General features: G+C 41.3%; 1 protein-coding gene across 1 annotated transcript in view; it reads left to right on the forward strand.

Moving 5' to 3' along the window:
- Positions 1-8,880, forward strand: part of RGS7 (regulator of G protein signaling 7) — a 242,747-nt gene extending 233,867 nt beyond the window's left edge. The window contains exon 16 of the mRNA XM_042014398.1: positions 8,311-8,880. Coding sequence (XP_041870332.1) covers positions 8,311-8,472 — 162 coding nt within the window. The 3' untranslated portion in view covers positions 8,473-8,880. The remainder of the gene's footprint in view (positions 1-8,310) is intronic.
- The last annotated feature ends 11,977 nt before the right edge of the window (positions 8,881-20,857 follow it).

Raw genomic sequence — 20,857 nt, forward strand, 5'->3', positions numbered from 1 at the left:
GGGAAAACCTTTCCATGCCCAATGTGGTGAAGATGTCTGATGTTGCCTGTAGAAGCTGCATCCTTTTCAGATCCTGACAGTTCCTGCACCAGGATGCCTTCATCATTACTCCTCATTATTGAGGCCTTGCCACCTTGTGCATGTAGCAGCAACTCTACCAGACAAATTCTGTCTGCATTATTCAGCATCAGTCCTTCATGTAACACAGAAATGGCTTCTTTAGGCAACTCCATCCCCTGCACACTCCTATTTTCTGTTTTATAGGTACTGACAGGGCAGGACCAGCATGGCCGTATATCAGCACTGATCTGCTGCACTGCTGCTGCAGTTTCTGCTAAGGAAAAGCTTGCAATCTGAATGGTACTACTATGAATTGTGTAATGCTTACTACAAAAAATATTCATTAGAGAAATTTACTGGATGGGACTATTTTGGTATTCATTATAACCCATTATATGAGAAAACTAAATAGAGCATAAAATCAGAAACAAAGGGAGGAAGTCAAAGCAATTTTCTTTACCATAGTAGAGCAAACTAGTTTGGTGCTATCAAAAGCCTGGTGATTTTTTTCTTTTTTTTCTTCCTTTTTCCTCCCGTAGTCCTGAAGTGGTCATGTACCACTTTTTTCCATTTGACATTTTCAGTTTTCTTTCATGCTGAGTCTTGCTGATCTATGTGCTGACAACTGATCGGCCTTCATCGGAAACAAATAAACCCGGTATTACGCTCCTCCTCTAAACCCTCCGCTGCGGTGATGTTGGGAGTGGCTGGGCAGCAATCGCGAGCTTCCCTCCCAGCACGAGCGCCCCAAAGCCTTGCCGGGTGCGTGCCCTCGGCCGCCGCTCGCTGCCCGCGCTGTCCGCGCCGGGCGGCGGGGCCGGGCCGGGCGGCGGGGCAGCAGTGACACCTCGTGGGGGCGCGCCGGAACCGCGCCCGCGCCGCTCCCAGGCCCCGCGATGCTCTTTCGGCCGGGAAGAGCAGGAGCCCGCGCGGCGCCAGTGCGCAGCGCCTCTGCGGCCGCGCTCACACGGACGCTCCCCGTCCCCTCCCCTGGCCGGGGACAAACGAACCACCTTCTGTCATATCCCAACAGAAAGACCGTGGAAGATTTTTGCCAGGTTACATCAGAGGAGACGGTCTGCTTTTAAGAGGATTCCTGGGAACCAGTGCTGCTGCACTACACAAGTTCCTTCTGGGATGTTGGGGTCTTATCGAGATATAATTGGGTTGTTAGGAATTTCCTTCAGTAGCCAGTGGCACTTGGTTTAAGAAGAAAAAATCAGAGTGCTGTGCAACCAAATATGAAAGTACCCCCAAAGGAAGAAGAAACAGGGACAGCCACGGAGCAAAGCCGTCCACAGACATCAAGGTCTTATTCGACTCTAGAGACATGCAGAGCCTGAGGACTGATGGATTAAGCAGTTCTACTTCTACTAGTATCACCTCCCCAACAAAGACTGCCCCCCTTCCAGCTGGCTGCCCACAGGGAAGGGGAGTGTGGAAGTCATGCATGGAAGCACTGCACGTAGTTGTTCCCGTTTTCCTTCAGGGCAATGAGATGTTGGACCTATGATCTGTAAGCAAACAGGCAGGCCAGAAGGAAACCCATTGCCATCTACTTCTGATTTTAGGGAGAACCTCTTGACAAAGGCCAAAATGTAACTGATCAACAGCTGCCAGACTGCATCAGTATGGTCTGTATTGCTCCTCACGCTTTATTTGTTCTTCATTTGTTCATTTTTGTATCTTGTTAAGAATGAGAAACCAAATCTAAAAGCTGTGCTTGATTTTCCTGGGCTTTCACCAGCACAGCTGCATTGATTTTGGTCTTTTCTCCTCTTCTCCAGAGCCCCTACAGCCTCTGATGGGATTGCTGAGAAAGTCTGACTTTGCATTTCAACCTTTTTTCATCTCATTTTTTATATATCCCATTTCAGCTTTACCAAAGAACCTGCACTCCGCCTGTGAGGGCCACAGGAAAACCAGGAATAAGCACCCTAATGACTTCAGACACTGAACCATTCTGGGGAGGTTTTTATGTGGAGAATCATGTATGAGGAGGATCTACTCTTCAGTTTTTAAAGCCAGAGGATGAAAGAAATACTTTCTCTCCATTAGTAATAGACAACTAACCTTAATAACATAATGTTTAATGAAAAATACTTTAGGTATTTGTATGTAATATTGTTTTATGTCTGGAGTGGATATTATGGAAAAAAATTGTCCTTGCTTTAGGGGATGGAGAGAAAGTTTGCCTTTACTTGGATATATAACACTACCCTTTGGGATGGTGTCATTTGATAATTCCTGCCACATGTTCTTATGAGTAGGATGTTTTTGTTTCCTTACTGTGTCTCCCCTCAAGTCCTGCTGGGTAATATTTCAGATGGTCACGGTCAGAAAAGGCATGTGACAACTTCCAGATGTTCAAATAATCAAAGCAATCTGCAGATCTAAGGGAGCACACCAACAAACAAATGGAGGATAACTTGAAGAGCTGCAGTCTAGGTGGGGGGTCACATTCAGAGGTGGTGGAGCAGGCTTGAAGGATAGTCTTTTAATATCTGGAGAATTCGCTGATGTCTAGATCATTTGCTAAAAATGAGATAGTCTGATGATGTGGCTGGGCAGGCAGTAAAAATGTAAAACATGGGGTCTGGTTGTGGTTTTCCCACAGCTTGGAGCAGAGCTGGCTTCCCTGGGGAGCGAGGAAGGCTCTCAGAGTGCGGCGTAGCTCTGAGCTGAGCTGGCCTCTGGGCTCCAGCTTGCGTGATGCATCTGGGACTGAGAAATGTGACCATGCCCTGCTGTCACCCACACCACCGCAGCATCTGGGGCTACATCCTTGCTGAGCTGGTGGTGCCTGAGATAGGGCTGTATTCAACAGAGAGGAGAGGGCACATCTCAGCTCAGAGAAACAAGTGCTTCTGTTTTGCTCCTACCTGGCTTTTATAGGCACCTGTTTGGGTACTGGTAGCTAGTTCTAAGCTCAGTTTGGGGAGCCCTTAATCAAAGCCCTTCATCACCCCAGGTGATTTTTGTTAGTCCATCCTCCCAGCTTTATAGAAACGGACAAGACAATTGAAAATGTGCAGTGGGACAGAGCATTCCTCTTTGGAAACGTAAAACCATTCATCATCAAGATTAAAAAGCTCATATTAGTCACTGGCAACCTGGTATTTGTAGAGGTGAATGAGCATGACTGTGGTGCAGTGTGCGTGGAGCAGCAAGGAACAGCGGGATGGAGGATACACATTGCTTCTGTGACACAGACTGAACAGTCCTGTCTCTGGTCACAGGAGGAACAAAGTTCCTTCCTCACAGGATCCTACAGCAAGTTTCCTGGTGCCTTTTTGTACGCTGGCATTTGATGTCTCAGTGCCTGCACTGCTGGCGCATCCTTTGAAACAGATGTTCTCTGCATCTGCCCACTCTGTGTGCAACTGGCACAGCTCTGCTGGAAGACTGCTTTCCAAATCCTTCCAGTGATGGAAAGGGGTGGGCAGTATTACTGCTATTATTTCTACTACTACTAATTTGTTTGGAAACACTGCTGGCTCAAAACCTGGCTCAGCTGCTGATGAAGAAGGGAAGATCTGCTCATGTCGAGAGAGCTACTAGAGCTTTGAACTACAGGCTGATGCTTTTGAAGTGTAACTATTTGGGACATTGCTACCAACTGCTCTTTCCCCTTGGTAATAAGCCTTTATATGACTTTTCATGCAATCCTATATGGGTCTTTTGCTGCTTGGGAGGTAATGGTGTAGCATGCTAGCAAACTTGGTTCCACTCTAGGAAAAGGAGCTGCTTTTGTCAGTTGGGTTCTCCATATGGCATTCCTCAAACACCTGGAGAATTTCTGACAAAGTTAGTCTTTGGTTTTGTGCAAAGAATACCTTTGTATGTACATGGAAGGGGAAAGTCCAATACAGTGCTCTCCTGGAGAATCAGACCATGGTGCCTGTGTACTTGGAGGGGCCTGAGCCTGAGGAGGGTGTTGGTAGCAGTGGCGGGGCCCTGGGAGAGACACACCACAACACAGGCAAACACACAAAAGTGAGGAGGATGCTGCAATGCACAAGAGCACTAGTGCCTGAATGTGCTGCAGGAAAGTGGTGGCCATGAAGAATTAGGTCTGGATTGTATGACAGATATTTATTGTGATGGCTCCTCTCTGTCCTGATCCATGTTTGTAAGACTGAGCTAACAAGGTCGTCTTATGTAGTAAACTCTGAAAATTTTGGAGGCCTGTGTTCTTCTACTAGCTGGCGCATTGACAGCACATGCTTCCATCATTTATAATGTTGTTGTCAAGGCTGCAAGCTCTTTGCCCATGTCCACAGGGAAAGTTATAATTATGTATGTATGGTAAATTAAAAATGGAAACCATTCATTGCACTGGAAGCCAACTCAAAAAGGACAGCTGGGGAGAAGTGATAAGGGAAATAAAACTACTACAAACCAGAAAACTGTGGGAGAAACAAACTAAGTGGTCTGTATCTACTAACCACCCATCTGTCGGTCATCCACCAATCTCTCTAACTAGATACGTATTTGAATGTTACTATTTAAAAAACGGGCAAGGGAGGAGCATGGGGAGGTCTGGCTGGGGCAAGAGGAAAGTGGCTGAAGGACCTTTTTACTGGCTGGTAAATTCATGCCTTGTCCCCCTTCAAGATTTCATAGTTTAGAAAGAATTTCAGTTTGCTCTTCAAAAGATGCGTCAGTCTGTTCTGGATTAAGAAGACAATATGCCTTCCACATTTACTCCCCCTGCAAAGACTGATTTTTGGAGGATTTACTAGTCATTGCATTTCAGACACATTTCTTAACAAGTTGGCTTTCTTTGTGGTTAAACTTTGACTCTGTCCTTCCTGAATCCTGTAAGGCTCACTATGTGGTGTTGGTCCTTTCATGGTCATTACTGATTCATACTCACTGCACTCATAGTGCTCTACTAAAATTGTTTTGTCAGGGTAAAAATTGCAAATTAAAATATTCTCTCAGAGGCAGGACCCCAAATATAATTTCGTAACAAAAATTCCCCAATTGTTTCCAAACAAGTTAAAACTGAACGTAAATCTTTCTTTTACTACCAGATGTGATCTTCCCAAGGCTTCAGACATGAATAATCTCTCAGAATTTTCCAGCTATTTCAATACCCTATGCATCCTGAAACCAGCCTATGTCCCTACCACCTATTCAGGAAAATTTGCAAACAAGGCCAATGCCTGACATTTTTACCCATTAAAATCAATTGTCATACATATTTTAATTTAATTTCTCAGTTTTCATTCCCTTCCATTGCTTGTTTGCAGCTGAATCTCCATTTCCCCCCTTTTTAATGGGAACGCAGGAAGTTCCCTCTATTTTCCTTTCTCTGCCTTTTCTTTCTTTAGAGTGTCTTGTCCCTTTCCCTTATTTTAATAGCCATCATTCTCTGTTGACTGCAGATCTTGGCTATATCCTGATAAAGTCAACAGAAAGGTTTTCCCTGGAATTTTAGACGTGTTTCCATATTGGTTTTTCTTTCCACTCCTCTCCTTTTTCTTCTTGATGCCTGGCTGGCCGATTTAAACAAACATTTTCAGAACAACTTGTGCTCGGCTGACTAAACTGGTAAATAATGGATAAATATAGTTTCAATTGGGAACAGCTTTCTGGCAAAGGATGGAGAACAGCACTAAAGAAGAATTTTTCTCACCTTGAGTCATGGGACCTGGTTGGTTAAATTAAAACCATTTACTTAACCTGCGTGTACAACACAAACATCAGAGATACCCTTTACTTTTACTGATCCTTTGTGCTGCCTACAGTACCCTTGCTGTTGTGAAACACAAATAGACCAGGTTTCTTTCTTTCTTTGAATCAAAAGCAGCACAAACCTAATTTATATATTTAAACAATGGCCCAGGCTTATTTTTTCAGTCATTCTTTTTTCCCCCACCACCCAGAAAGTTCTGTCATAAGCTTCAAGCTTCAACATGTAATGATAGAATTATAAATTCCTTGATGTCCGAAGGTTGGCTACCTCCCATCATAACTCAATCTTGCTGCTACACATTACTGTTTTCTTATCAAAGTGCACTTCACCGAGCATACAAAAGGGATGTTGCTATGTTTGTTAAGATGATAATTTGCATGTTTGCTATGAAGCATACGGATGACTTTTATAAATATTTTTATATGTATTTATTCATACAGAGGGGCTAGAAGTCTAAATATTACAGTGCTTTTGATATATATAGAGAAAATAAAAACCTAATTCACAATAGTAAGTCATTGTATTTTGAATTTTTATTGTAATAAATTATAGCAATAGTTCACACAACCCAGCTATTATCTCAGATTGTCTCTCTGCAGAATCACAAAAACAATCTGAGTCATCCTGACTTGATTCATGTTCAGTTCCTGTTTGGGAAGACTTCCCTCACCATCAGGCCGCCTGGTAGCATTTTTTTTTTCTGTGAAAGCTCAAATTCTGTACAACAGTCCCACAGCCTATGGTGGGTTCTGCAGCATGAATCATGGAAATATGCATCCTTGCTTGTTTGCAGCTGGTTGCTTTTGCCGAATTCCATGTGGAAGGAGAGCTATGCAATTTTTTCCTACATGATATGTGTCTTTTTAGCACTCTGATGGGAATGGATTAATAGAGACTTACCAAACATATCAAAAGACGCTCAGCATTTCAAAGAGGGAAAAGAAGTGGAGTTGACATGCAGAGCCAAGGCTGAGTATCGACCATTTTCAGAAAGAAAGTGAATTTGTCTTTACGCATAAAGCAAGGCATAAGAGAGTTGTTTCCCTTTTTCTCCCAGGGTCCTCTTCATGGCCTGTCACTAAATTCTTGTGAAACTTTTATTTATATTTGCTGTGGCTTTCATTTCACCTACATATGTTATATGAATGGTACATGCAGAAGATATTTTAATTAGTTCATGGAGCTGATTAATTAGTAACTGCTGCTCTTACCTGAAAAGCATTACAGGAGCAGAGAAGATTACTTGCACTTGCTACCCTTCCTTCATTTGAGAGAGACCTCTCTGAGCTGAAGATGCAGCATGGAATCTTTATATAATACCTTAGACATTAAGTGAATAATAATGTGTGACTTCAGGGAAATGAAGATACACAGAGTAACAATGACACTGGCTAATATTTCTGCAGTTGAACAGTTCAGCAGTGAGTGGCCTTGCTTCTGACAGTGTTCTGCAAAAATATAGTACAAATTTTACTATTAATAATAAAAACACAAAATTGTCACTTAAAGCCTTACAATGACTACAAAGATTACCAGATTCCTCTATCTTAAATGAGGATTGAAGGAACTTTAGAGGCAGAAATTTGAAGAGTTTGGCCATTTGATGTTGTATGATTGAGCAATAGTCATTTATCTGGTGGGCAAAAGTGAAGTCAGGTGCAGAGCAACAAGTTGTAGGGGCTATATGTGCTGTGGGAAGCATGCTTCACCAGGGGGTAGTGGGATTAAGCTGGATATGCTGGTTCACATCCAGGGCATTAGCTGGGTGTCAGCTCCAGGAACAAAACTGGTCAGAAACTAATGTAACCCCTGGGAATACGCGTTTTTGGCATGGAGGCCTGATTTCCTCTGTATGTGTGTTGAGCTCTGAAGCACAGAGTTTGCTTCATGCGCTCTTAAAGATTGCTCTGAGACCAACCAAAAGGCTGGAAAGTGTCTTCGGATAAAGTGGTAGGTGTGCAATCATTTAAGCATGCCAAGAAGAAGTTTAAGGATTTTGGTTATAGATGGTAAGTATTTACTTCAGGACTAATGCTCTTCCCATCCAGCAAGTAAAGATATAAAAAGATCTGGTGGCTGGAGCTGGACAAATGCACAGGATGAAAAGGCTACACATTTCCTCAAGGAAATACATAGCTACTGGTATGGTTTGCAAGAGGTTATTGTGGCTTTTCTACCATTAGCAATTTTTAAATCGAGAATAGATGTTGTTGGGTTTTTTTAATCTAAGAGATTTACTCAAGTTTTCACTGGATCAAATTCAAGGATGTTCTGTATCCTAAATTATGTGGTTAGGTGACCACACAGTGACTCCTGGTTTTATAATCTGAAAATCCTTTTTCTCTGACAAATAGGGCTGGAGGAGCTTTTACTGTGATTGATGACTTGGATTCATGGATGTGCACTGTGTTTACTGGGGTCAGCACTCACCTTGCTTCCTTCTGAACCAGCTTAGCACTGACTGTCCAGGCTGCAGAGCTGCACTAAGCAGACCTGTCCTGCCTAGCCCAAGGATGCTCCTTTTTCACTTATTTCTCTCCTCCCAGGCTGGAAACCCACATTCCTTTTTCCGAGGAGCCAGGAGCCACCTTGAACCGGGGAACTTCTGTAGCGCTTTGAGAGTAACCATTCACAAAGACCTTACAGCTCTGAACTACAGCACGCACAAAGAACACTTTTTTTCTAGCAACTACAAAATGCTGCAATAAGCTTTGCTCCAATGAAACCTCTATTAGTGGTAGTGGAGCTTTGTATGTTAGTGACCAAGGATTTGACTGTCAGGTAATTGCGATTCCATGTTCTTTCCAGAACAACTTGCATTATTTAAGAAGAAAATCACACTCCAATCAAGCTGTTCAGAGGTTTTGAAATATTCAGATGCAGAGCTCCAAGCTTTAGCCTTTGGGGTACAGCGCAAAATGCTGCTAAGCAGGCAATAAGCTCAGGATTTATTGTGGTGACTGAACTTATAAATACAGAAAGTTCACAGAAAAGCCTGCTCTTGTGAACTTTCAACCAGCATTTGCAAACTAAGAAGCCATAGATTACTTATAAATAAATGGATGCCTACCTGTCCAAATGTTTAATAAAGATACTATGTGAGAAGCATGAAACAAGTCATTTTCCTCTGCAGTAACAATATATTTCTTCTATTGTATACAGGACAGTCACAATAGCAGTTTAAATCTTTTGAAGCGTCTGTGTTCAGAAGATGATACTTTGACAGCAATTATACCCAAAATACAGGTATTAGAATGGGAATTTTCAGGTCAGATGAGACTAAAATTTGGTAATGACTGAATTGTCTTTGTTATTGATATATATGCACCATTTAAATAAGACCTTGATACTGAAAGGTAAACTGAACTGTGCAATATGATCCAGTAAAACTTGCTTTTATAAATGCTCTTTGTACCCTGGAAGACATGGGGAACAGTGATACTGTTGATTTTCAAAGGTTAGATCACCTGTTTTTGGTTAGTTTAGCTAATGGAGTGTGCTTGGCCTGGAAAGGAGAACACTATTTGGCCAGAGTTGCAATGTACCCTTACACTTGCCTGCTCCCTACATGTGCTCTCTCTGGCTCCTGTGCAAAGTACTGAGCAACTGCACATGAGTTACATCTACACCAGCACAATAATGGTGATTTTCATTTCCTGGTTGCTCCCAGAGGCATGAACACAACCTCCAGCCCCAGGCTGACACTTACTACCTATTGCTGGCACAGCTGGCTCCAGTTCTGGAAGTCTGGTAGGATGGGTTGAAAGTACTGTTTCTTCCATATGCACTCATGTTCCAATTGCAGCTCAAATATATTGAAGACGTTTTTTCTCTCTAAATGTATCTTCACATATCTGCATTTCAGATTTATGCTGTTGCCAATTCACTTTACATTTTGCATTATACCAAATGCCTACTTTAACTGTTGATATTTGGGCTCGACAAGGATAGGAGGGAAGTGAGGAGAGGGAAGAGACTAAAATGACTTGTGGGTGTATTAGTAGCATTTCTAAACTTGGGTTTAGGTCTACTGAATCTTTGGCAGCACAATTTCAGTCTCAGAACTGGAGTGGTGGGTGCCTATCAAGATTGAGCAGTTCCCAGGTTGGGAGCCCATTCTGTCCCGCTGGCACTAACCACACTTGGAGCACGAGGTCTGCTGTTCTGTAAGCACAAGTCTGCTCACTGACCTTGTTTACATCTTTTCACTAAAGCACATACAGAGAAAATGCTTCTTTTGAGTCTAGTTCCTTCATCCTGAGAGGATGCAAAGATGCCTGTTCTTGCAGCCAAAGAGCTCACAAAGCCTTGCATTTTTGGAAGAGGTAAGTGACAGAGGAGATGGATCTGCAAAGGTAAGAAGGACCATTCCTCAGAGCTAGAAATTACAGCACAACTCTTGTTAGTTCCCAAGCTCCACCTTTATGGATTACAGTGGAGAACCTCTTCCACACTAAATGCTGCTTTACTGCTGCTATCTGTATCAGGCAAGAAGATTCTACAGTACTTACAAGACACCACTTGCCAAAGGTTCCACTCCATAGGATGCTATTAGAATAGCAGAAGGTGAAGCCAGATGATGGAAAACACATTTGTCAAGGGTTTGGTGTGACAGACATCCATTCCTGAGCTCTCATGTGCTGTAGTTTCTGTTTTACATTCCTACACAGGGTTTTGTAACAGTGAGAGGAAGTGGTCAATCCTTTCAAATTTGAGAGAGCTGTGCTGGCACTGATTTCTGTGGCTGCAGTCCTGTGTCAAGAGATTATTTGTGCTGGCAGAGTGAGTTCAATACATGTCTACATTCTTGATACTTGAATCTCAAAAACTTCACTGGAAGAGATGCCAGTAAACTGTTATTTTCTCTAAGTACCAGTTCTCCATAGATGTAGTCATAGTAACACCTATCACACTTGTGCTAACACTGGCCAGCAAGGGTTGAAATCTTAGCCCTGTTGAAATCTTTGGTAAAGACTTGGCTGAGAAGTGCAAATAGGTTTCCGCACAAAAATAAAAGTATGGAAGGAAAAAATAGAGTTCTGTGTAATAATGGTAAAATGTTTTTGATTTTCAACATCCTGGATGTCAATGTTCTTACTCTATAAAAAGTTCAAATTTGTTTGTGCTACAAGGAACCCCCAACAAAAGTTCACTCCTCATTTCCATATCTACCTTCAAAACAGAAGTCCTGTCAGGACTGTGTTTTAACCCAGATGGTGGCAGAACTACAGCCCAGCTAGATACCAGACAGCCTAATTGGGCTGATGGGACAAGTCATGTGCCAACTGAATTCCTTCTGGCGAACACAGGGATTTCGTTCATGTTCTTAAAAGCTGCTGATGTCCCAGAAGGTACCCAGCCTTTGGACAGAAAGTTTCATCTTTGCAGAGGTGATCTAATAAGTGCCCTGCGCTAATCTAAACAAGTTTGTTCCTTGGTTTTAACTGATTTTGGAAGCCAGCTCTGTAAAAAAAATAGCTGTGGCACCAAATATCTAAGCCATGAAAACCACGGTGGAGCATCAGGTCCTTGACCTGTAAGCCATAAGAAATTCCAGGTTAAATGTTCCTTAAAGCTGAGTTGCTCATGCCTCGTCTTTTTGGTGACCATAGGAATTACTATTAGCATGTTGCACAAAGATTAAAAAATGCTATCAAAAATTAAGTGAGATTTTTCACTTCTAGGCTCTTTACCTCTTTCCTTTTAGAATTACCTTTTATTTATTCGTGATGGTGATTTATTTAAGTTGCTCTTCGCTGATGTGCCCAAAAACGTGGGCAGCGTGAGCAGCAAGAGAAACAGCAGATGGCAGCACCAAGCTGCTGGATCGGGGCTATCAGCGCAAACGGGAGGGAATCACGAACCGAGATGAACAAAAGTTCCTGAGTTTGCTTTGAGATGTCCTTCTTTTCTCCCGTTCCTTTCGATTTGTTTTGTTTTCTTCTGGTTTTCCTACTCCCTATTGAAAAAAAAAAAAAAAAAGAGGAAAAGAACAGCAGATGAGGAAAGTTGCTATGTCGGGTCATCCTGTATTGATTTAGTAGAAGATGGTAAGACCTGACGTGACCTGCTGAATAGATGACACGAGGTTACGGCCTAGCCTACCAGCACTTCACGTCGTATTAAACACTCCACAGGGGCAACATCTGGAGGGTTAAACAACTGCTGGGTAATGCAATTTTAAATACCACTTCATCAAAGTAATAGACTCCACAGGACCCTCTCGGGATCTGTGAACTGATGTGTTCCAGGCTTTGTGTGCTGCAGCCCTTTTGTGTAACACATTAAGGAGACCCTGATAGCTCTCACTTTAGCAGAATGATAGAACCGAGGTTTGCAAATTCATCTACAGAGCAACGCCTTGCTGAGCCTGGGTTCAAACACATGCCCTTTATGGGTTTTCTCTTCTTTTTTTTCTTCCTCAAAACTTGATATTTTGTGTATCCAAAATTACTGTAAGCTAAACATAAGATTTTAGAAGAATAGATTTACTCTTGAGTCTATTTTAACAGAAGGAGCAGTAGACTCTTGAGTCTATTTTAACAGTATGAGCTTCCAAAGGAGATCTTATCCATGCTTTCTGTTCTCCAGGGTAGTAACAGAGGAGGTAGCAAATCTTCTATGTGCTCTACATAACCAGCCAAGCTTTCAATCTGAATAACAAAAGGATTCCTCAGGCCCTTACCAGACCTGGCTCCTCTCCTGCATTCTTCAAATACACTCCCTAGCTCCAGCAACACAAATCATGAAGGAAATGTGGTCTCCAATTTGGTCGACCGAGGCTGGTGCCACCATCTAGCTGCAAATCAACACACCTGACAGAGAGTAGAATGGTATGCAATCTTCCAAATAACTCCTTCCTCTGTTCCAGAGCTGCTAAGCAACAATTAAGAAAAGTTCCATTAAATAATTAATCAGTTTAGTCACACTGAATAATTAATCACTTTGAGAGAGGACAGCCCAATAACTTTTTCTATTGCCTGCTAATGCAACATTTGCTTTCTGATTCTGAATCCAGTAAAACCCTTAGCAAACGCAGATCCCTGCTTCTGGGCAGGTAGAATTTGACAGCTCTCACTGATTGAACTTTGTCACTACCAGGAGCATGTGGAAGGATGGTAACTCCTTTCCAGGGAGAAAAATATAGGGTAAAGTTTGCAGCCAGCATGAGCCAGCATAGTTTGGCTGAAGTCAATGGAAAGGCTTCAATTCTTTCCGAGCGAGTATCTGCCCTTGGTGTTGTCCTTGCTTGGAGATCCTTCTCTCTGCTTTATTTATAATCTGCAATAATTTCAGATTAAAGGGCAGAGGAAAATTTCTCAATTACCTGGCATAGTTTCTGTTCAGAAATTCTGGGTAATTTTCTTTGTGACACCTTTTAAAGAGGGATGTAGTCATAGAGGAGCAGGAGGAGTTCTGAACCTGGCAGTAGCCACCATTGCCATTTTATTTTTGTTATTGGCTACTTATAAACTTTGGGAGGTTATAGAGAGACCAGAGAAATGGCTTGGTTTATCTCTCTCTCTACTGAGCTATACAAAATGATCTTCAGCTACCATAATGCCAACAGGAGCACAGCCCTGAATTGTCTCTGAAGTGCCTGCAGTAGCCTAACTTGACATCCTCCATCCCTATCCTGCACAAAATATTTATATCAGGCAGTACTACCCACAGATGATTCTATTAGGTAACTATTCTTTGGAAATTGTAACATTTTTGAATGCACGTACATGAAAGATGGTCTCCCCTCACTAAACTAGTTGTGGCCTATGCTTTAGAAACAGAATCTATTAAGACTGCAGGCATATGAGCTACTGTAATTTACTTACTGAAATTATTTTCCCTCACTCATTACTGCTGAGGACACCGTGGCTGCCCTCCATCTGTGGAGAGGTCTTCATAAGAAAATGGGGAGCAGTAGGGAAACAGCATGGATTCTCCAAAGAATGCCTTAGTTTATTTATTTATTTCAAATGTCTTTCATGTCTTGGCTTTGTGCATCTTTTCCAAGAAGCAAATGTTTCACAGATGGAAAGAAGCAATTTTCAGTTGTAAAAATTCTAAACAGTTCAGGTGAAATGAAAAACAGAGCTTCCTGGAGACATGCCAGCTTTTTCTTTTTTATTCTTTCTCTTTTTTTTTCCCCAGCCTCATTTTGATTGTAAAAATATTCACCCACCTCCAGACTTTATAGCATGAGAAATGCTCTTCCTGGGGTCTAATCCATGCCTGAGGTATCACTGCAGATCGATCAGAAAGGAAGGCTCCTATTTCCACATAGACTTTACACATCTGCTCTGATTTTCTGCAGGGTGGATCCTCAGTAACCCTTCCACAAAAATTGAGTCTTATATAAACCAAGCTTATACTGGCATAGCTCCTCTTCTGGAGGGAGCTCTGCTATGTTGTTTTGGGGAAGAAGTCTAATTTGTTCGCTGATACTTTGTTTTCTGTCAATTCATAAGTTTAGGTAATCAAATTAGGGAAAAAGATCATGGTCAATTGGTGAGAAAGAGTAATGAGCTTATTTTTTGATTCCTCCTGCTGATAAAACCTTTTAGGATTTATGGCAGATCGAATTAGCAGGAGCTTTAGTAAATACCCTCATAACCTTTGGATATCACACACTGCCTATGAGGCAGTTAAATCTACTGCACACTCCCCCATGGGGAACTTAACTCACCCTCCAGGACATCTGCCTTGGAGCCAGACACCCACAGCCAGACACCTACACATCCGTGGCCTCCCATGGGTAGACTGAAGCACAGCAGTGGACATAACAGTATCTGCCTTGCACTGCTGATGACCATGAGTTTGGAGCTGGAGCAATCCCCATATGGGGCAGGCATCTGCAATGAGCAGAACAAGCACTGGGCACCGGAGTAGCTTCTGGGTGCTGAGGGGGTGGGTCCAGTTCCCTGGGCTCTAAATCATTCAGGACACTCAGGACCAGATACTAAGAAACGTAGAGAAGATGGCCTGTCATTATTAGCTGCTGCCATGTCTTGGGAACCACAGCTCTGAAACACACTAATGCCGAAAGCTCAGTCACTGGTGCCCTTTGGATATTGCAATGGATTTTACAATGCACGTTTGACAAGCATGTCGTGTGAGGGTCTACAGGAAGAGAGTGAAACACTCACCAGTGGGTGCTGAATCAGGGTCTGAGTGTGTAATCCAAGGTTATTTGCTATAAAGTCTAGGACATTCCCTTAAAAACGTTGAGTTGCGCAGGAAATGTCTGGTTACTTGTGTAACTGTTTGCAAGATATACAGACTCATCAGGCTCTGACTCCTAAGTCTTATGACAATAATGCATTTTCTTCCAGACATGTTCAATTGCATATCTGATACACATATTGCGCAGCCAAAATGACTTGTTAGTGATTTATTTGGAATATCCAGCCTTTACCATATGACATCACCTCCTCAACTTGATGAAAAAAAGGTTTAGACTGAATTCTTCCCATTAAATATAATGGGGCAATGGTTTCTTGATGCCAGTATTTACTGATATCAAAGAAAAATATTGTCTTAGTTATTTGTCTTAATTTAGCCCAAACAGTACACAAAGCAAAGTGTACAAAAACAATATGTTCCTTCTTCTAAACCAGATCATCACTTACTAATTACTATATGATTTGAATGAAAACAGAGGCATGATTCAGTTATGCTTCATGAAAATTATCTCACTAAATTTGTTTCTTTTCTTACCCTGATTGATAGAGAGGCCATATAAAATTGCTTTCTATATCTGCCTTCACACAGAATTTCAGAAGGATTTCTTTTAAACTGTCTATTATACAAAATACAGGAGAATGAGACCCAGATCCTTTGCTAAGTTCTTTAAGAAGCAGTTACATTATGTATATGTAACTGTATATATGCAGGTAGTAAAATATGTAGTCTGTGTGTGTGTGTGTGTGTGTGCCCATAGATATATAATGAATTTTTATACTTTACTTAAAGCTTACAGATCTCAATGGTATTTGAACACTTCTAAAATTCAGGTGTTTGATTTCGATAGCTTTTGCACAGACCATTCAATGTATCTAACTCCAACATAAAAGCCAACCTAGGCAAGTTCATGTGAGAACTGATGTCCTCAGAGAGAATCCTTTGCTTCTGAGCATGCACCTGGAGGCAGACACAGATGTGCCTTACCTTCCTGTGACTTTTGTTCTCTTTAGAAACTCACATGGAGACCCAAGTGTTGCAAGCTCAGATAAAGTATCAGAGAAAAATAATGCCGAGCAAGGGCTGACATGTTAATACCTAGAAGACTTTGTAAGAACTAGTCTGCTTCCAGCACATCAGAAAAGAAGATTTGAGCCAAGACTTTTTACTGAGGGCTCTAGGATACATTTGATGATGACTGAAACTGCCTCTTCTCTGTTGCCTTTCCATTGCTTAAGAAACCTTTATCAGAAGCTATAAATGCATTTTTCTCAGACCTTTCTACCACAGCACACCTTGTTTACAGGCATTCAGCAGATCTTTGCTTCCATCTACATGGGGAAATTTCTCCTCCTGCCTCCTCTTGAGTAGTTCCCATTCCACGCTCCTGCACCAAGGAGGGTGTGGTGCAATGGGAGCCATGTCCTGTCAGTGGTGAACACATCAAAGCCCATTAATTGATGACTCCTGGACTTCAGTGACTATAAACAAGCCCAAACCCTGCCACACACATCCAAAACTAACTTGTAGCCATAGCTCATGCACTGCTCCTTCTGTGTGGAAGGAGGAGGGAGGATTTCTTCCTGGTTGCCACTAGATGGAGTGAAGCCAAAACTGTAGATTTTATTAGTCTTGAGATGGAAACACATCCTTTTCCTATATATGTTTGGTTTTTTGTTGTTTGAGTTTTTTTTCTTAAGTAAGTCTATTAAGCTGAGAACCAAGCCTGTCTGGTTCTGGAGTAAAGAGCTCTGTTAATGTTAGTGTGCTGCTCCGATTTGTAACTTGGGTTCACTCAAAGGATTGATGACACATGGACTTTCCACACTGTGTGCCAAAGAACTGAAGCTAAACTCTTGAAAGATTGATTCCTTTGTCTTCCAGCAGACAATGTAGATGAGTAAATAATGAGTTGCAACTATGGAGAGGGTCCTTGTGCTGTGACTACAGAGGCACAAAGGTTCTGTCTTTAGGCTTCTAAGGCAGATCATAAATACCTGGTGGTGCTGACAACCTTCAAAGGGTTTAAGCAATAGTTCATACACCTTTTGCACTGGTCCATGCATGCATCTAAACTCTCATCCTCTGCTCAACTAATTACATACTCATAATACATGGGGACATCACGAATATTCCTTCTTGGTGTGCAGTGTACTATCAATGACTGTTTTCACAGCACAGCTGGTATTCCCTGATATGATCAGCATTGCCCCAGCATCACTAGTTTTGTTTCCAGCTAGGAGAGTTTGGTTATTGTTGTAAATGGCAGGTGACAATAAGATAACAGTTATGGTTTCTGAAAATCTAGTACATAACAGACGTGTACTTCGAAAAGCACAGCACAGTTTGAATGGTGAGCATACCTACATAAGGTTCATTACATTGTTGTTTTTATAATTATACCAAATCTGCATATGCTCGAAACAGCTGAAATCCCTGAAAGTCCAAGGGTGTTTTAGGTACTGTGTTGCTTAGAGAACAGAATAGAATAGAACAGAATAGAATAGAATAGAACTACTTGAGTTGGAAGGGACCTACAATGATCATCTAGTCTCAGCCTGACCAAGGGATGACCAAGTTTAACACATGTTGTTAAAGGCACTGTCCAAATGCTTCTTAAGCACAGAAAGGGTGTGGGCATTGAACATTTCTCTAGGAAGCCTATTCCAGTGTTTGACCACCCTCTCAGTATCTATTAAACTCCTAAGAACCTTTATCTCCTGCGGCATCCTATTTGGCAAGAAAGTAAGTAATTCTTTCATACTCTTCCTTGAATTTGAATTATAAGCTATTTTTTTACTTTCAATCCTTCTGAAGCAGGAAACATTACTACTTTGCAAACTTTGAAGGCCTTCTGCTAACCAAATGAAAACCTTGCAGATCTCTGCTACTGCTAATATTCTTCCAGATGAGGCTGCTTGGATGTTATTCTTTTCCACCAAGTGAGGCTCCTTTATACAGACCTCAGTGATGAAATGATTTAGGGCAATAGCTGCTCAGAAATCCAAATACATCTCATCAAGAGCCTTTTAAAAGAAAATTTTGTTGAGGAATGTTTCTGATTGAAGAATAATCTTGTATTTTCTCCGGGAAGTTTTGAACAGATTCAGAAAAAATTAGAAACTTTGAAACATTAATGTATCTACTTTAAATATTCTGTTACAGTACTTATATTTTTAAAGAAATCAATGAAATTATTAATTATAACAGAACAAGAAACTATAAATATGATTATTATTAATTGATTTATATTTGGACTCTAAACATCATTTGTTTGAGATTTTTAAACTGATTAGTGGAAATAACAGGACAGAAAAAAAAGCTGACATTTCAATGTAGAGTGCATCAATTTGAAACAAACCCACTGTTTCTGTCTGAAAGAGTCTTTCAGCCTCTTCTAGAGAGCTCCCTATGTCAAAGGCATACCTCCCCATGCTGTGCATGCCCCCTTCAAGACTGACAGGGTTTAATAAGGAGGGACAGATAGTGAGATCTCGGTTGTGCAAGCAAAGCTGATTTTTTCCATTCCAAGACTGGAATGAAAGTGGATCAGGGCAAGAGCCAGACATTCTCATCATGGACAGGAGAGGAAGAGTGGGCAGAAATATAGGAGAAAAAGAGTCAAGGAAATGCATTAGCAGTCCAGACTTGCTGCTTCTGGGACCTACAGGGGGACAGGGAAACTGAGCCCAGCTGGGCTGCCTTCAGCCAGGATTATAACAACTTCCCACATCCCAACTCTTCCTTCAGCAAAGCAGTGGAAACATCCAGCTTATCCCTCTGGCACAGGCAGTCTGATTTCTAACCAAAAGGCATAAATTTCTAAGCAACCAAATTTTTCTTACCAACACTTTAAGCTGTCATATCATGGCTTCCAAATTAGGAGTTTGGCAAGGTTATCCTAAGTACAACAGGATGTTTTGATGCAAAAAATAAAGGGTTCATTGACACTTCTTCACTAATAATTTTCTGATTATATTATCTCCCTCTTCCTTGACAATCCTGCTGGAATATTTGTTCAGTATCACATCTTACGGACATCAGGTACATCAACAACTCTTGAAATTAGGATAGACTTTCTTTCAGGGTTCTCACACATCTTCTAACTATTCCTCATCCTATTTCTTCACAATAGTGGGCACCACTGCATTAGGAATGTGCTACAATGGCATTTATGATTATTTGTTACTTTGATTAAACACTGACTATAGCCATTAGTATCCATATACATTTCTAATCTTCATGGGTGGGGGTATCTACAACAACTACCTAACTTCAGTTTCTTAAAAATCACATCAAATACAAAGGAGCTTTTTTGATACTTGATGGAGAAAAAGAAGCATGTTTATAGGGCAAATAATTTCTTCGGAAGCCATGTGTGAGGCTATGGTACCAATAACTCCAGGGTTATCTTTTTCCTTCTGCCAATCACAAAAGGGGACCTAGGTGACAAACTTAAAGTAGATTATTAACACTTTAGAAGCTAAAATTGTTGCAGATGAATCCCAACAGCTATGTTGGAACTTTATCTTGTAATGAAAAATGGGGGTTTGGCAAGCAAAAAGCTTTGTATTGGAATATAGCTATGCATATGTTAATGCCTATGTATTTTAATACTCATGAGTCTATCCAAACCCCATAGAAGTACAACTATCTTATTCTAATAATATTATAATAATATAGTAATTTTTTGCACCAACTAGATTCTCTTTACTTTTTGACCTCCCTTGCTATCTCTTCATAGTCTGGAAGACATCACTACCTAAATACTTGGTATGTGGTCATACTTTTTTTACTTATTGAAGAAAAACCTTTTGGTAACATCTCACTCTCTTCATTGGATATTGTTTGGCAATATTCTATAGTGCAAAGAGGGTTTTAAATTTAGGCTGCCTTCTGTTGCTCGGCTTGTAAGCCTCAAGTCTTTATATAGTTTTGCAGCTGTGAAATACCATTTCATTCTAAGGCTGTAAAGAAAATTGCTTCCTTCACTGTTGTTCAGGCAGGACCACCAAGCAAAGGGGTGAAGGGATCCAGCTAGGGGCTGCACTGGCTGTGCCTAAGGTCAGGGCAGGGGAAAGTGGGCAGATGCAGCTCATGTACACACAGTGTTTGCTCCCAATGTGTTTGTGCCTGGGAGCACAGGAGCCACAGACTGCACCCAGGATGGACACAGCTCTGGCAGCATGTCCTTGCCATTCAAAGCTGTTATTCAGCCTGCCCAGTGCTAGGCCTGTCCTTAGTCACAAAGGAAAATTATGCCAGTGAAAGCAATTCTTTTTTGATATGGAAAAATGTGAGAAGGGGCTCGGATAAGATTAGAAAAACAATTTCCTTTGCTGACCAAACACAAATTTTAAGCCAGGTCACCAAAGGTGAAATGTCACTACACCAAGTTATGTAGTTTGACTTCCCAGTTAATCCTTATTTCAAGGTAATGAAACTTAACTGTCAGCTGGAATACCGTGTCCAGCCCCAGTATCTACACCTTCAAAAGGATTTTGAAAAATTGGAAAGCATTCAGGAAACCACTTCAGGAATGCTTTGAGGACTCTTTAATCCAGCAGAAGGCATAACAAGATCCAGTATCAGAAAGCTGTGTTTTGAAATATTCAGATTAAAATAAAGGTTATAAGAATTGCACAAGCAGGGAAGGACTCATTAGACTATCCATCACTGCAAACTTTTGAGTCTAGACTAGTTTATCTTGTAAAAAAGATCATCCTTTGCTTACCTAGAACTATGGATTTGAGTTGAGAATTTCAAGATTTTTAAGATTCCACTTGGGCCTTGATAAGCAAGAAGTCAATGTGAAGGAAGGTACTTACTTTGAAGTATTTTGTCTCATGTCTTCTCTATTTGAGCATGCACTTAAAAGTTGGTACAATAGTCTCATACCCAAAGGAAAACCCAAGC

This window comes from Corvus kubaryi, unplaced genomic scaffold (genome assembly GCF_017639235.1).
Source record: "Corvus kubaryi isolate FWS band 111438036 unplaced genomic scaffold, C.kubaryi_AGA036_p1.0 split1-73, whole genome shotgun sequence".
NCBI lineage: Eukaryota > Metazoa > Chordata > Aves > Passeriformes > Corvidae > Corvus > Corvus kubaryi.